This window comes from Sphaerodactylus townsendi, linkage group LG13, assembly GCF_021028975.2.
Source record: "Sphaerodactylus townsendi isolate TG3544 linkage group LG13, MPM_Stown_v2.3, whole genome shotgun sequence".
Classification (NCBI taxonomy): domain Eukaryota; kingdom Metazoa; phylum Chordata; class Lepidosauria; order Squamata; family Sphaerodactylidae; genus Sphaerodactylus; species Sphaerodactylus townsendi.
Window position 1 is genome coordinate 14,495,110 of NC_059437.1, and position 16,694 is coordinate 14,511,803.

General features: G+C 44.6%; 1 protein-coding gene across 1 annotated transcript; it reads left to right on the forward strand.

Moving 5' to 3' along the window:
• The first annotated feature begins 6,624 nt into the window (after window positions 1–6,624).
• On the forward strand, window positions 6,625–12,870 carry RBMX2 (RNA binding motif protein X-linked 2). Its single transcript, XM_048514592.1, has 6 exons — window positions 6,625–6,699; window positions 7,289–7,404; window positions 7,508–7,559; window positions 9,146–9,275; window positions 10,635–10,815; window positions 11,969–12,870. Exons 1-6 carry the CDS (start codon window positions 6,695–6,697, stop codon window positions 12,559–12,561), a joined length of 1,077 nt encoding a protein of 358 aa, XP_048370549.1. The 5' UTR covers window positions 6,625–6,694; the 3' UTR covers window positions 12,562–12,870.
• Window positions 12,871–16,694: the final 3,824 nt, after the last annotated feature.

Sequence of the window (16,694 nt, forward strand, 5' to 3'; positions counted from 1 at the left end):
TATGTGTTAGGTACTCATTCACCGACCAAGGAATGGATGGATGGCTGAGTTGACCATGAGCCAGCTGCCAGAATATCTGACCCACTGGGGGCTTGAACTCCTGACGGTGTGAGTTGCAGTAGAAGCACTTAACCACTGCGCCACGTGGCTCCTAGCTCCGTGGTGGCGAACCTTTGGCACTCCAGATGTTATGGACTACAATTCCCATCAGTCCCTGCCAGAACTCCCAATTGGCCATGCTGGCAGGGGCTGATGGGAATTGTAGTCCATAACATCTGGAATGCCAAAGGTTTGCCACCACTGTATAAATACATAAAACAGTTGCCGTCCTTAGGTTGGTGGCCAATTGAATTAGGCCAGCTGCACACACTAGGAAAAGAAGAGCTCCTATCTTTGTGGAATCTCAGGAGGGATCCCTGTAACTTTTTGTTCCTACCACAACAGATCAGAAGCAGGGTTAGTCCAATACAGTGATTGTTTCTCAGGAAAAAGGGAAAGCTTAGAAATGAGTGACAGCGCATACTGTCCTTGCCCACTGAAAAGTAATTAGCAAAGTCTTAGAGGCTGTCTGCTTTTGCTTCCACCTTGCTATTTTGTCATTCCACTGACAATGTTATAGGAGCAGAGTGAGCCTGGAGCTTATTTTATTTATTGACTTCATTGATAGTCTGCCTCCTCACTGAGACTCAAGGGGGATTAGGCAATTAAACAAAAAAAGCACTTTCACAATTAAAAAGACGAACGTAGCTTACAATATTATAAGATGCCGAAGAGGTGTCACAGTCAGCTTGATGACTTTTATCTGAAGAGACAAATAAAGAAACTGTCAATATAGAACAAAGCACTTTTCTGGCCTCTAAGTGAGGAGGAGGAGGGACAGTCCTTGGTAGCTGGAGCAGAGATTTTTTTTTTTTAATTTCTGGGTCTGAATAGCAGGGCATCTTTTCCTACAAGAGCTGTAATCACTTTCTTTGTTCAGACATTTCTACTCTACTTTCCCCAACCCAATGGGGACTTAAAGTGGCATAATAGACTGTTCTCTTCCCCTCCATTTTCACAAGAACCCTTTGATTATTACAATATGCTTGGCATGTATCACAGATTGGAACTGGACATAGCCTAATTGCAGGGAGGGGAGAACATTCAGTCGTTCTGCTTCTTTGAGATATCTGTCTTGTTTTCCATCTAGGTTTACATAACTGTAAAAGTGTTCAAATTTAACTGTCAATACACCATGGCAATGTAATTCAGACCTGGAGAAATAAGAGGGGTCCAGGGTAAGCAGAAATTGCAAGGGCAAGGGTGTGCATCACAGCTTCGATTAAGTGAGCTGACCAGAACAATCTTTGCTTTCTACACCAGTAAGTTGTGCAACAAGCAAGATGTTATCCTTATAAAATATTAATATTCATAATAATTATATTCAGCAGAGAGAGCAACCAATAGATCTGATACCCTATGAGTGAGTTTATATAAAAATGTTTTACTAAATAACACTAGATGTTACTTAGGGAGGAAATGCATGGATAAAAATAAGACAACTCTCCAACTAAGTTGCATCCTGACTACATTGTGACCAGACAAGTAGAACAGTCAGACAAGGGGGAGAGAAAGTAAGCAGGGAACAAAGGGCCATAAATGTATACCCAAAACTCACCCTTCCCTGCACATGTGGCACAAGACCCATCTTCACTGATATCCAATGGTCAAACAAGTACTCTGCTTATTATGCAAGGGACACCTACAGTCTAGAAAGACCTTTTATGCTCGAGCGAGCCCCTATTTGCCAAACACTAGTCTAACTATCTGGTTACAAGCAAACAAACAGCAAGGTAACCATTTCATGACTGAGGAAGATGGCACTCTCAAAAGCCAACATTGCTTCTTGAATGTCAGTCACTGAAGCCATGAATGTTCAGTTTCTTGCATAGATAGTGGAACTTGTCTCTGGCCAGTGGCTTGATAAGGATAGTTGTAGAGGGACAGTTGTTGACTTGGCTTCTAGCACCTGCTTTTGGCTAGTCTAGCTAACTTGGCTATTTCCATAAAGAACAGGTATCCACTGGTTGGCCTGTAGTCAGTCTTGTATCTGCTCCACTCTAAGGCCCCTTCCGCACACGCAAAATAATGCATTTTCAAACCATTTTCACAACTGTTTGCAAGTGGATTTTGCCATTCCGCAGAGCTTCAAAGAGCACTGAAAGCAGTTTGAAAGTGCATTATTCTGCATGTGCAGAATGAGCCTAAGTCCCTGTAACCCACCAACTGAGGATGGTCACAAGCTGAGATCTTTAGTTTTAGATGTGTTGTGTCTTTGACGTATCTAACCAGCCTCCTTACTGTTTTCCAATCATCATGGTTTGGTGAGTTCATCTCTTTGCACAGTATTCCAACAGCAGCAGATGATATATCAGGCTTTGACACAGTACTCAGAGTAGCTTTCCAACTGCCTTGCTGTATCGTTGTCTGTTCACAGCAATTCTCCACCTTTGAGTTTAATATATGCTTGTTCAAGAGGTATGCTTTTACCATTGGCATCTTTTAGACCCTTAGATTCAACTAAGTCCAGAATTTTGTGGTTTTGGTTCAGAAGAAAACTTTCATCCTCAGTCCTTTCAATTTTCATTCGAAAGTTTATACATCCCAACTGCTTGACATCTACTGCTTAGTTCAAGCTGTTAGCAATTTATTTTGCCTCTCTTGTGAAAAAGCAAGATTCTGCCTTTCCTGGTCTGAAGCACTGACCTTGTAATATAAGAACATAAAAAAGAGCCTGCTGGATCAGACCAGAGTCCATCTAGTCCAGCACTCTGCTACTCGTGGTGGCCCACCAGGTGCCTTTGGGAGCTCGCATGCAGGATGTGAAAGCAATGGTCTTCTGCTGCTGCTGTTCCCGAGCACCTGGCATGCTATCAGTTTTTCATTCTATCCTCTGGCTGCTTGTTTAAGTCCATAAATGCTCTTTTCAAGTTTATAATCAAGATTCTCCTGACATTTCTTACGCCAGCCCAAAGTTGTTCCATGTAGATTATCTCTTCTGATAAATCTCCACTGAGGAATGCAGTCTTAATATCCAGATGTTCAACACAGAATCATAGAGTTGCAAGGGGCTATACAGGCCATCTAGTCCAAACCCATGCTCAATGCAGGATCAGCATCCCAGACAACTGTTTGGCTGGCCCCTTCCGCACACTTAGAATAATGCACTTTCAATCTACTTTCAATGCACTTTGCAACTGTGCAGAATAGCAAAATCCACTTTCAAACAATTGTGAAAGTGGATTGAATGTGCATTATTTTGCATGTGCAGAAGGGGCCTTTGTCTAGCTGCTGCATAAAGACTGCCAGTGAGGGGGAGCTCACCACCCAAAGTAGCTGATTCCACTGTTGCATAATTCTTACTGTAAATTTTTTCTCTCTAATATCCAGTTGGAACCTTTCTGCCCATCATTTAAATGAATTATCTTTTGAAGCTGTCAAGATCAATAGAATCCGAACTGAAGTGTATTTCACTAGAAGTGCATAAATCTCCAAACAATCACTCCCAGGTTTCTGTGAAAATCCTTTTGCAAATAGGCATACTTTGTACTTTTCAACACTTTCATTAGTCTTGAATTTATCTTGAATATCTATCCCCTGGTTGCCTTCCAGGGGGATAACACTGTAAGTGTCCACTGTAAGTGTCCAGTTTGGTTCTTTTGCAAAGATTCCAATTCTTCTGTTGCTGCCTTTAACCACTTGACTCTTTCATCTGGCGATAGCTTAACCATCTCCTTCCAGTTTGAGGATTCAGATGCAAGTTGCACATTTTGCACAATAGCCATATCTCAATGGTAGTACTCCTTTGTTGCTTCTCTGCAACTGTCTCACAGTGGCCTGGCCTCCTTAAGATCACTGTTCACTTTAATATCACAGTCTTTTGTATTGTACAATATCCTTTGTACTGATTTCATACTTCTAAGTGTGAATCTGATGTGCCATTTGCAATTCAGTTATTATGAGAGCACACTCCTTTGTTTAAACTGCACACATTCTGTCTTAGATAAAAGAATGCTCCAACTCCGAAGAGGGAGCAAGCTTGTTTTCTGCTGCCTCAGAGACTAGGACACGGAGTAATGGATTCAAGGTGCAGGAAAAGAGATTCCACCTAAACATTTAGAAGAACTTCTAACTGTCAGGGCTGTTCGACAGTGGAATTCACTGCCTCAGAGAGTGGTGGAGTCTCCTTCTCTGGAGGTTTTTAAACAGAGGCTAGATCAGGGGTAGGGAACCTGCGGCTCTCCAGATGTTCAGAAACTACAATTCCCATCAGCCTCTGTCAGCATGGCCAATTGGCCATACTGGTAGGGGCTGATGGGAATTGTAGTTCCTGAACATCTGGAGAGCCGCAGGTTCCCTACCCCTGGGCTAGATGAATATATGTTGGGAGTGCATTGTTTGTGTGTTCCTGCATTGCAGGGGGTTAGATCTGATGGCCCTTGTGGTCTCTTCTAGCTCTATGCTTCTATGATGCTATGAACTCTTTGAGTCAGAATTTCAGGACTATTTTTTAGGGAAAACGCTGCAGGTGCCATCAATAACTCTGTTCACACCAATAAATTCTCAGTGACCTCTCTCACGTATGGACAGTTTTCAATTCCACACTCATCTGCTCTGTATTAAGAACATTTAACAGCACAGTTACATTTCCATACACATAGAGAGGACTGCCCACAGACTGTTGCTTTGAAGTTTCATAAGTGGTTATGAAGGGCCATTCATCTTCATTTAAAGAACCAAAAAGCAATAACCTGGCCCATGCATCATCTTCCTTAAAGTGTTTTAATTCTGCTGGTTCTCAGGAGGGTCTGTAATAATTGCATGACCAATCTCTTGCTCCTCAAGAGCGCATAGCATTATATACTTCCACTGCAAGTAATTGTGACTATTTAACTTTCAGACACTGAACACTGGGACAAGGTGATTGCTTGGACTTATGACTTCTTGGTTTTTGTGGTGCGGCTCCTCGGTCATCCTCCACATCAGCTCCTTCCTTTAATTTGCATGCATGAAATGGTTGCCTTAAGATTTGACAATGCTTTGTGGATCTAGCTAAGTATTTCTAAGTAGTTGCTTTGAAGTTTCACATGTAGTATTAAGAGACATTCATCTTCATTTAAAGAAGCAATAATCTGACTCATGCATCATCTTTCTTAAATCGTTCCAATTTTTACAGATTTTCAGGTGGGTCCTTAGTAACTGTGCGACCAAATTCCTGCACCTCAAGAGTGCATAATATTATGAAGCAGGGACACCTACATTCTTGAAAGAAGAAGAAGAGTTTGGATTTATACCCCACCTTTCTCTCCTGTAAGGAGATTCAAGATGGCTTACAAGCTCCTTTCCCTTCCTCTCCCCACAACAGATATCTTGTGAGGCAGGTGGAGCTTAGAGAGTTCTGAAGAACTGTGATTAGCCTAAGGTCACCCAGCAGGAGTGCAGGAGTGCGGAAACACATCTGGTTCACCAGATAAGCCTCTGCCACTCAGGTGGAGGAGTGGGGAATCAAACCCGGTTCTCCAGATAAGAATCTACCTGCCCTTAACCACTACACCACACTGGTGTAAAGACCTTTTATGCTGGGCCCCCTGTTTGCTACATGCTAGTCTAATTATTGGTTACAAGCAATACCAAGTGAACTCTTTCATGACTGAGGGGGCCTGACTTTCAAAATCCAACACAAGGAGGCAGCACTGGCATGGGAAGATAAACGACAGAAGTGCTGAAGTTTCTTTTAGCACTGGATGCCCTCCTCAGCTGAGAGAATTAAAGCTGGACTCCCATCCAGACTGGTCCTAAATCATTAACATACAAAAGCTGGATGCAGAAAGCAATGTTCCAAAATAGAGCACGGATGAGTTGTTGACAGAATAATTACAGTTATCCTATTTTGATCTATATGGATCTGAAGAGAGAATGGCTTGGGGGAGAATATTATGATCTTTGTGGTGGGTATGTATATTTGTAAGCATTTGGGGAGGGTATTTGTAAGCATTTAAACGTACATAAGTCCTTATTTCCTTTGCTTTCAGCACACATACTTTATTTGAGTCCCCACTCCAGGCACAGCTGGAGGGTCATCTGTTCTATAGAGCAAGGCACTTCTATAACTAAACATATTAACGCTTTTATTTATGAACATAAAACCTTTTCTTCCAATGGAGTGAACTGGTCTAGTACCTAAGCATTTGGAAAGTACACAGTTACAGGCTTTAACAGCCCATGAAGTCGGTTTTAAGGGAATTACTATTCAGCCTTCAACGGTAGCAGTCCAGATTCGTCCCAATAAAAACATTTTGCCCTTATATTTTAAGCCTTAAGGCAACACATCCCGTATTTCTTTTCCCTCTCTACCGCATCTTATTTACCAACCTTTGGAACCAGGTTGAGAGCCTTCCACTACAAACGTGGGCGGAAAACGGGGAATGTGGCTTCACGGGCGGCTGCTATCGAGCGTGCCCAACAATTGTGTAACCAATGGCTGTTTGCGTTTCAGTCGAAGTGCAAAGAGGAAGGGAGGCTGGAGAAAGAGAAATTTGAATTGGTTACTCACCAAGAGACTCGCCCAATACGGGAAAGTCGTGATGGGAACCCTGTTCGCACAGACTGCCGGACTGCGTCGAGCATGCGCATAGCGTGAAGTGAAGGCAGCAATATGAAGTAGGTTGGTGGAAGGGTTTGGGGGTGGTCGAGATGCAGCGGGCAAGAGTCCCCTTCTGTGCGCGTGCCAAGTCTGCGCCTGGAGCGTGTGAAGCGATAACATGGAAGAGTGCTCTTGAGCATGTGCAGAGTGCCTTCTCATTCAAATCAACCAATTTCTGTACCCCTCGGCTGTTTGGAGATGCTGGGCTTTCAAAACATGTCTTCTATGTAGCATGGGTCTTCTTTTAGCCCTCCTGAGAGCCAGCGTGGTTGTAGTGGTTACGAGTGGCAGAGGCTTATCTGGTGGACCAGATGTGTTTCCGTACTCCTGCATTCCTGCTGGGTGACCTTGGGGGGCTAGTCACAGTTCTTCGGAACTCTCTCAGCCCCACCTGCCTCACAAGGTGTCTGTTGTAGGGAGGGGAAGGGAAAGGAGCTTGTAAGCCACCTGAGTCTCTTAACAGGAGAGAAAGACAAGGTATAAACTCCTCCTCCATAGACTTGAGACCCCAATGGTTCCCTGTCGAAGCTGGGCAGGCGACAGAGCAGGGACGAAAGGTAATAGCAAGACTTCCTGAAAGCACTGTTTTCTGTTCATCTTCTTTAGTCCTCTGACCAAAGTGAAGCTGATCAACGAGCTGAACAAACGTGAAGCTGAGCTGGGCGTGCAAGAGAAGGTCTCCTGGCATGCTGAGTACAGTGACAGCGCGTGGGTGTTTTTGGGTATGTATCCAGCAATGAGGTAGCCTTGGGTGACCAATCCCTGCAGGAATGGTGGTTAACTGTCTGTGTCAAAACCACATTAGATTTTGCTCTTTTTTTCTAGGAGGTTTACCATACGAGTTGACCGAAGGAGACATTATCTGCGTGTTTTCACAGTAAGTTGAAGTTCTTGCCCTGTCCTGGATGGCCCAGGCTAGTCCAATTTCAGAAGCTCAGCCTCGGTCAGTACTTGGATGGGAGACCACTGAGGAAGTCCAGAGTTGGCATGCAGTGGCAAGTAGTGGCAAACCACCCCTGTTTGTCTCTTTCCTTGAAAACCCTACCTACAGGGTCAGCTGTGACCTGATGACACTTTCCATTCCATTCAGAACTCCCCCCCTCCCCCCCCCACCTCCCCACCAATGCTGGCAGCTGAGAAGTGATACCTAATTCTGTCATGAAGCCCTTTGGGCCCTAGTCTTGACAAGGAACATTTACTTTGAATTCTGTCTCTTACTATCCCAAAGCCCCTTGTTCTTTTTAATTCTTTATTTAGGTAGTCATGAAACACCATGACAATAAATTATGTTCAGATAAAACAGCCATTAAAAGAATCCTTTGTCCGTCCCTGCTAAATACTTATTCTGAGAAAGGATCGTGTAGGAGACACACATTTGGACGACAGAATGTCTCTTTGTGGGCCACTGAGATTTTAACCTGCTGCCCACAGATCCATGTTAATAATTCACTTTTAGCTGGTGCTGACACACATCTGAGATTCTTGGAATGGAATGGAACTTTAATTTGTATACCGCCCTCCCCCGAAAGGCTCAGGGCTGTGCACAGCAAAATATATATCAATAACATAATATATAACAGCAGTATCAACAGTATTTCAAGTAACAAATATCGATAATCAAATCACCATCAATATAACATCATGACATTGCATAGCAACAGTATAACATCAGCCCAGCAAGCTAGTTCACATTATATATGGCAACAATAAGCATAATACCATAATATCATAATCACAAAAACCATGGGTAGAAGATCATAGCAACACCATAACGTTATGCAAAATATTAAAAATTGGAAAACATAGCATTATAAGTAGCAATGAACATCACATTATAAACAGCAAATCCACAATACAGCATCACCAACTCTAAGAAGGACTTTGCGGGCATTGCTGTATTATGTATTAATTTGCTGCATTTTAAATGTTATTTAGTGATTAATTTATATGGATTTTATGTTTATTTGTATTTGAATTTTATGTTGTTCACCGCCCAGAGCCCTTCGGGGGTTGGGCGGTATATAAGTTCGAAAAATAAATAAATTAATTAATAAATTAATAATAAAAAATTCAACCAACTACATATATAATTGACAATAAATAATATTACATTTTTCTTAGCATGTGATGTTAGTTTTGAAGAAGGATTAGATGAGTGGAAGAACCATGGAACATCCGTGGACAAAGGCAGGACACTTCTGAAAAGCCAATGCTGATAACCAGCAAGAGGAGACCCTTACTATGCCTTGTGTGTGAATTCTAGCTACTGTTGTAAACAGGGTGTTGGACTAGTTGGCCTGAGCCCACTTTCAGATTCCTAGTCCTCATTAACAAGTAGAATTATGTTCTTCTCAGCTACCTGCCCCAGGGAACTGCATGATTTGGAAAACTGCGGAAGCATTTGTTACGTTTTCTGAAAGTTTTTTTGGGAAAGACTTTTGACCTCCTTGACATTCCCTTCAGGTATGGGGAAATTGTGAATATCAACCTGGTGCGCGATAAGACGACGGGAAAATCCAAAGGTTTCTGCTTCATTTGCTATGAAGATCAGCGAAGCACCATTCTTGCTGTGGACAATTTTAATGGGATAAAGGTATGTCTGGCAATGAGGGAAAAGCCAGGAAATCCTACCCTTGTGGTATTGTGCCGTATGAAATAACTCCACCACCTGATAAGAAAAATTAAAATGGAAATCCCAGTGGCACCTTAAAAGTCCCAGTGGCACCAGCACTGGCTTTTGAGAGTCAGCTGATCACTTTAACAGATGCATCTGAGTTAGGAAAGCTTATGCTGGAATAGGTCTTATTGGTCCTGAAGTCGCCACTGCTGTTTTAATTTTGCTGAAACAAATTTACATGCCTACCCCGCTTGTATTACCTCCTGGTATGGTTTACTGACATGGCTTCTATCTGAAATGGCTGCTATCTCTGTGACAGCGTTCTGAGGCTTGAAGCAGAGTGGAAACAGCATGTCTATCAATCTTGTCTTTTGTTAGGAAACTGCGGGACACATAAAGCTCTCACACTGTCAGGTGAACCGTTGACCCATTTAGCTTGGTATTGTCTGCTCTGAGTGGTGAAAGTTTTCCATGGTCTTTCAGAACACCTGCTGCCCAAGACACTTTGAAAGGTCTCCCTTAGATGTCAGAGGAACTTGTCACGATTTTCGAACCCACCTGTAAGGAGTCAGGCTATTCTTCTGGCCCAGTACTTTCTATTTGGACTGGCAGTGACTCTCCATTCCTCCTACATTATTTTTTCCCCTTTCATTTGGTGATTGAATCTAGGACTTTTCCATGCCAGCAAGCATTAGTCTACTACTGAGCTATAGGGGCTGTAACTCTGTGGTAGAGCACCTGCTTAGCATGCAGAAAGTCCCAAGTTCAATCTCTGGCATCTCCAGCTAAAAAGGATCAGACAGGGGTCGGCAACCTGTGGCTCTCCAGATGTTCATGGACTACAATTGGCCATGCTGTCAGGGAAATGCACACCAGGTTCCCCTTCTCCATTTTATCCCAGCAACAACTGTGTGGGATAGATTGGTGTCAAACCCACGGCCCTCCAGATGTTATGGACTACAGTTCCCATCATCCCCTGCCAGCATGATGCTGGCAGGATGTGATGGGATTTGTAGTCCATGAACATCTGGAGAGCCACAGGTTGCAGACCCCTGAGATAGGAGGTACTGTGAAAGTCCTCTGCCTGGGACCCTGGTGGGGAGCTGCCAGTGAGTATTTTGATGGACCCATGTCATGATTAAGTTTTAGATTACTCTCTGTGTGTGTGTAAAAAAGAAAGAAAGAAAGAAAGAAAGAAAGAAAGAAAGAAAGAAAGAAAGAAAGAAAGAAAGAAAGAAAGAAAGAAAGAAAGAAAGAAAGAAGAGCTGTTTGGCATCTCGTGGAGCATTTAGCAGATGTGTGTGCTTCTCCCATAACGCATGACTCTGTTGACAGATTAAAGGAAGGACAATTCGTGTGGACCATGTGGCTAATTATCGCCCTCCCAAAGATTCTGAGGATATTGATGATATAACCAAAACGCTCCGGGAAAAAGGATGTGGCATTAAGACGCCTCCTCCCAGCTCACCTGAATCCTCAGAAGATGAAAAGGTGGAAGTAAAGAAGCACAAAAAAGGTGACTGTTGTGTGTGAGTTGGTGAGCAAGAGCATGCATGAAAGCATCTTGATATGAGAGAGTTTCTGATTCCTAGACAGAAATGTAGGCCAAGACTGGGTATATTGGGAAATAAGCTGTGTCACCAGTATGCTTTTTGCTCAGCTAGGTGTGGTGTGGTAGACTAGAGGCTTATTTGATCTGATTGCTTGGAGGAGGAAGAGAAGGAGGAGCTGGAATGACATTCCTTGGTCTTTAAAGATTTACTTCCATAGAAAATGTTAAATGGGTGTATTTATCCTGCTTTCCAGTCAAAACGTGGCTCACAAACCAGTTCCCAAATACAAAGTTCAGTACAAAAAATTCCTTGAGGGGGAAATTCTCAGTGGGGAACTGAAATTAGGCATGGCAGAGAGATGCACTGTTGCTTCCTGCCCTCCTTTGATGATAGTTGGGAGCTGGAGGGAGAGAGATGTTCAGCTGCATCACAGTATAATTCAGGTGGGATTTTTTGCTTTCTGCTGGCCTGCAAACATGCACTCATTGATAGCATTGAATGTCTGTCAGGACAATTTACAATTTTCAGTGAAGATTCAGGGCAAGAGTCCGTGCTCAGGCACAGGGCAGAACTTGGTATGTTAGCCAGTGGGGTGTCGTGTCAGACTGAGATCTGGGAGTCTCCAGTTCAAACTCCTGCTCTGCCATGAAGCTTGCTTGGTGATCTTGGATCAGTTGTTCACATTCAGTCTAATCCACAGGTGTCAATACTGCATAGCCCTCAGATAGTTATGGACTAGTTAGCTTGACCATCATCCCTCCGCCAGTATGATAAGTAGGATGCTGGCAGGGGATGATGGGAACTGTAGTCCATAACATCTGGAGGGCCACGAGTTTGACACCAATCTGTCTTACACAGTAGTTGCAGGGATAAAATGGAGGAGGGGAGCCTGATGTGTATTTCCCTGACATCCTTGGAGAAATAATTTTTGGTCCTGATAATATTCCCTGTCTGGGGATGCTGGACAAGATATGTCCAGGGAAGCTGAGAGGCTAAGATGGAATATTCACTGGGGGGATGAGGGTGGGGAATATGCAGATGGGAAGGGTAAAGAGCAAAGATGGATTTCTCCAGAAGGTTTTCAGATTTCAATATGTGCTCCTTTTCCCTCTGAAGAGAAAAGCAAGAAGAAGAAGAAAGAAAAGAAGGAACATCGGAAACGTGTGAAAGAGGAGCCACCTGTCAATGCACCACCTGCTAAAGCCAAAATCAAAGTGGAGAAGGAAGATCCAGGCTACGAACGGTACGCTAGTGCAAGTCAGCAAACATTGAGCTCAGCTGGCCACAAACATGGCAGCCGGACAGAGCAAGAACAAGGACTCAAGTACGAGCGAGTGAGAGAGAGGTCCCGAGAGAGGGACACAGGAAGGGACCGGCAGGATAAAAGAGAAAGGTCTCGAGAGAAGGGCAGAGAGAGGCACTGGCATGATCAGAGAGACGAATCTCAAGAGAAGGGGAAAGAGAGAGGCTGGCTGGATCAGAGAGAGGGATCTCGAGAGAGGGGCCGGCAGGATCAGAGAGAGAGGTCTCGAGAGAGGGGCGCAGAGTGGGGCTGGCAGAATCATCGATCATCTCATGGTGGTCGCAATGAGGAGAAGCATAAGAAGGTGGATGACAGAGTGAGAGTAGCAGAAAGCAGGAGATCCCAAGAGCGGTGGGAGAACAGTGACAAGTCATCCAGGGAGAAGGAGTCTTCCAGATACTACTGACCTTTTTGATCCAGCTTGCAAGTGGAAAGAGACATCGGGGGATGGTGGAGCTACTGCAGCACTAGCTCAGTGAAATGAAGGCTAGAGCCCTGGCTACTGGCAGATATCCTGAATGGGGATTGACTGCTACTCTGTGCTCCTCTGAGTGGCAGAAAAAGGCCCAAGGACTGAATCTTGCTGGTTCATTTGCCTGGACATAGCATATATGCTGGGGACTATCTTTACTTTGGCCAGAATGGTGTGGCTCAGTATCTTGTAAAAAATATGTCCTGTGCAAGCCAAGATTGAATAAAAGTGCTTTGAACAGTTGTGACTGCTATGTTTCTGAAGACCGTGGTGCATCCAAAGTTGCCTTTCCTGTTGTATTCTCACTCATGAATCCTGTTGAGTCAGGCGGTGTAAAGGCTTGAAGATGGGTATGTTCTACTGCACAGAGAACCTTCATTGGAGACCAAGAGGCAGCAAAGCCAGACTGTTTCTGGAAGACGTGATTTGTAACATCTGCAGTCGTAGAGCTTTGCTTATGTGGACTCTTGGTGCAAGTTAGGCTAGCTCAGGGGTAGGGAACCTGCGGCTCTCCAGATGTTCAGGAACTGCAATTCCCATCAGCCTCTGTCAGCATGGCCAATTGGCCATGCTGGTAGGGGCTGATGGGAATTGTAGTTCCTGAACATCTGGAGAGCCGCAGGTTCCCTACCCCTGGGCTAGCTCAATCTATGGAGCAGCTAGGCTGGCCCCTGGAACGATGCCAATAGATGAAAAGGAGTTTAGCTACTGCAGAAGTTAATTAGGAGTTGGGGTTACTAGGAAGCTACGGCACTGGATTTCCAGCATCTGGGCTGCTTCGGATTCTTTGTTCAACATACTAGAAGATGCTGGTGTCAATGTTTAAAGCCCCAAATGACCTGGGTCCAATAGGCCTAGGAGATCTCCAAGTCAGATCACAATCTCTGAGGTAAACTTTGCGTGATATCCTAGTGACTTCTGTGTGCCATTTAAATATTTTTTTACAGTCCAATCCAGATGGGGAGGATGGGCAGTGAAAACAGGAAGGGCTTGTGCTGACGCATTTGCCCACCTCACCAGCATAAGGGGCACTTACATTGGTGAGAGGGCAAACAGGGAGGCAGGCAGACACCACAGAGTTCTGCAGAGCCCAATCCAGAAATGGATTCTGGCCCTAGCAGAGGCGTAGCAAGGAGGAAAAGCACCAGGTGCATTTGGTAAAGGCCCTCCACCCCCCTGTCCTGCTCCTTGAACATCCTCACCACACTCCCTCCCACAGGGGGGCGCTAACTGGTGTGTGTCAAGCACACCCTGCTCCCCTTTGGAGTGACACCTCTGGGCCCTAGAGCTGTGGTGGTGTAAAACACGACACCATCACAGCTGGGGGTGAGCTAGGGTCGTTCCTGGGGTGTGAAACTGACAGTAGTTGGCTTCCACTGGGCTTTTGGCCCTGGAACACCACTGGTGCAGGTCTGTAACTTATGCCACCAAAACACATGGCATAAGTTAGTTTCTCCAGTGGGGGTTTCTGGGTAGCAGTAGAGTTTCTTTTCCCAACAGCTTGCTGTGCTTCCTGGAGCTCCACTGGAAGTGGCACAGCAGCACTTTCCCTGCACGGTTCCCTGCTGCCACTGAGCTCCCCACCCCCACCCCCCGGACGGCTCTGTTAATGGGTTGAATTCAGCCAGCTTTTCCAGTGAATGTCACCCAGTTCTCCGTGCTACAGTTTTTGTACATGTGTGTCCCAAGATCCCAAATGTAGCCTTTTTGGTCGTCCTTTTTCAGCTGTTGAAAAGCTTGTGGGCTCTACCCCGTTCTGTTTTCTGTCCTACTTCTCAGCCTAAATTTGTATGTTAAAGAAGCTCGCAGGACTGCAAAAAACAATGCAAACAGCAATAAAATCCCAGCACAAAATACTTCTCTTGGGAAGGAATTCTCCCCTGAGCTACATCAAGACATGATGGATGAATGCTTGGCTGCTTCCTGTCCTCTCCCCCAATGGCCCCATTAATGCCTATTGAAAGCTGGAGAGGGGGGACTCATTCCAACCAGAGCAGGAACAGGGAGGGAGGGAGGGAGGGAATGTTCCACATGCAAAGGGGGGCATTGAATACATGAAGCTGCCTTATACTGATTCAAGCAACTGAGTTCTCAGGGTTAGTACTGTTCACTCTGAGTAGCAGAGGCTCTCCAGCGTCTCCAGGAAAGGTCTTCCACATCATTTGCAATCTTTAACTGGAGGTGTCATGGAGTGAAAGGGTTTATATATATATGTGCTGATTAGGGGGTAGAGATTAGGGAGGCTGAAGGTGGTTAGGAAAATCAACAAACCTTGTTAGAAACCATCAGATGCTTTCTGCCAGCAGTCGGTACATGACAAATTCAGCAGGTCTTGCTTTCCCCAGTGAAGAATACAGTTCCCCCTGAATTTCTCCCTGCTGTGCTAAAGCAGCCAGGGGCTTAGCAGCAGACACACTTTGTATGCAGGAAGTCCCAGGTTCGATCCCTGGCATCTCCTTTTGAAGAACATCAATGGCCAGTGTTAGGCTGACGAAAGCCATGGAGACCTATTACCTGTCAGAATAGATGGCATAATAGGAGGCAGCTTCATATATATTGGGGAAAATGTGATTGCTCTAGTTCCTTCTGCTTCAAGAAGATGCTTAAAAAGAGAGCCAGCGTGGAGTAGGGGTGATGGTATGAAGACCTAGGTAGATTCAGTTCCCAAATTCACCATGGAAGCTTACTGTGTGACCTCCAGCCTGTTGCTGTCAGCACACAACCCCACAGGATTGTCGTGAGGATAAAATGGAGGATTGTAGGATAGTGATGATGTAAGCCACATTGGTCCCATTGTGGAGAAAAGTGGAGTATAAATAAATAGAACGCACATTTTCTGCAATGTTGTGAGTGCTACGCTGAGTGGGTTTTGTCCTTTTAATTTCTGGTTGATGTCTGGCAATAATACATTTATTGCAGCTTCTGTTCCTATCTGTCTATATCCCATTCCTCCTCCAGAGAGCTCAGAGTACCATCTATGTTTCTTGCCCATTTTATCTCATCAAACATCTCCCTGTTGCATAGCTGATACCAGAAAGATTTTGTCCAGAGAAGACATTGATCACTTGCTTCTTTTTGTGGGGTTGCATGGGGGGGAGGTGTCTTTAAAAGCTGTTCAAGAAGCAGTAATTTGATATTTAAAGATTTTCCACCATACCCTAAGGGGTTTTATTTTGTTTTGTTTTAACCTTAGAGGTGTATTGTTTGGAAAAAATACTGGACTAATTTCTGCCTATTGTGCAGCACTGAAAGGGTCAGAGAACATGTCAGGAAAAGAGGTGCCCACCTGAAGAACTGCAGTATCTTCCTGGCATCTGTCTGCATAGCCCCACAACCCTCATGGCTTGCATGCGTGGTGTCAGCATGTGTCATTCATATCTTTCTGCTGTAATGTTCTACGGGCACAGCAAAATTCTGCGACTGCCATCTACTGGTCACAAAGCTAAGCACTCTTCCAAGGACGACTCCCACACTGTCCTCTCATCTTCAAAAAACCAAGGCTTAATATAGCCCTGCTCCCTTTCTTCGTTCAGGAAATATCGAAATCAGGGGTGTCCAACTCTGGCCCTCCAGATGTTCATGGACTATGATTCCCATCAGCCTGACTGATGGGAATCGTCATCCATGACTGGAGGGCCAGAGTTGGACACCCCCATCTAATACATTTGAGTGTATGCAGTTTTTTGAGAAAGGGATGCTCCCTCTATAATATTGTTAGGGTAGTTTTTTTTCTCCAACTGGGGAGAAAATGCCTGGAATCTAAAATATGGTCAGTCCCAAGGGCAAAAGAAGTGTGAAAGACCAGTTTGGCGGGTTGAGCAGAACCGTCAGCTGGCAATTTTCCAAGCTGACCTGCAGCTTCTTCTGCCTCTTCTCTGTGAAAGAAACAATCCACCTGTCGCATCTCCTTAGTTTGCCTTCCCCATTAAGCTCCTTCACATTGTTGTGAGCTTGCTTTTTTATTTTGAATGAGCAGAATATTTTAACATATTTTCTTAGTTGATTGCTTTTTGTGAGAGACTGATGCCTCCCTTCATTCTGTGTGGAGTATTTGAGTCTCATCAGTA

Bases quoted from the DNA above. Each gene is read 5' to 3' on its own strand.
- RBMX2 (XM_048514592.1), top strand. The intron at 7,560-9,145 runs GTAAGTTGAAGT...CATTCCCTTCAG, and splicing joins ATTATCTGCGTGTTTTCACA to GTATGGGGAAATTGTGAATA. The intron at 9,276-10,634 runs GTATGTCTGGCA...CTCTGTTGACAG, and splicing joins ACAATTTTAATGGGATAAAG to ATTAAAGGAAGGACAATTCG.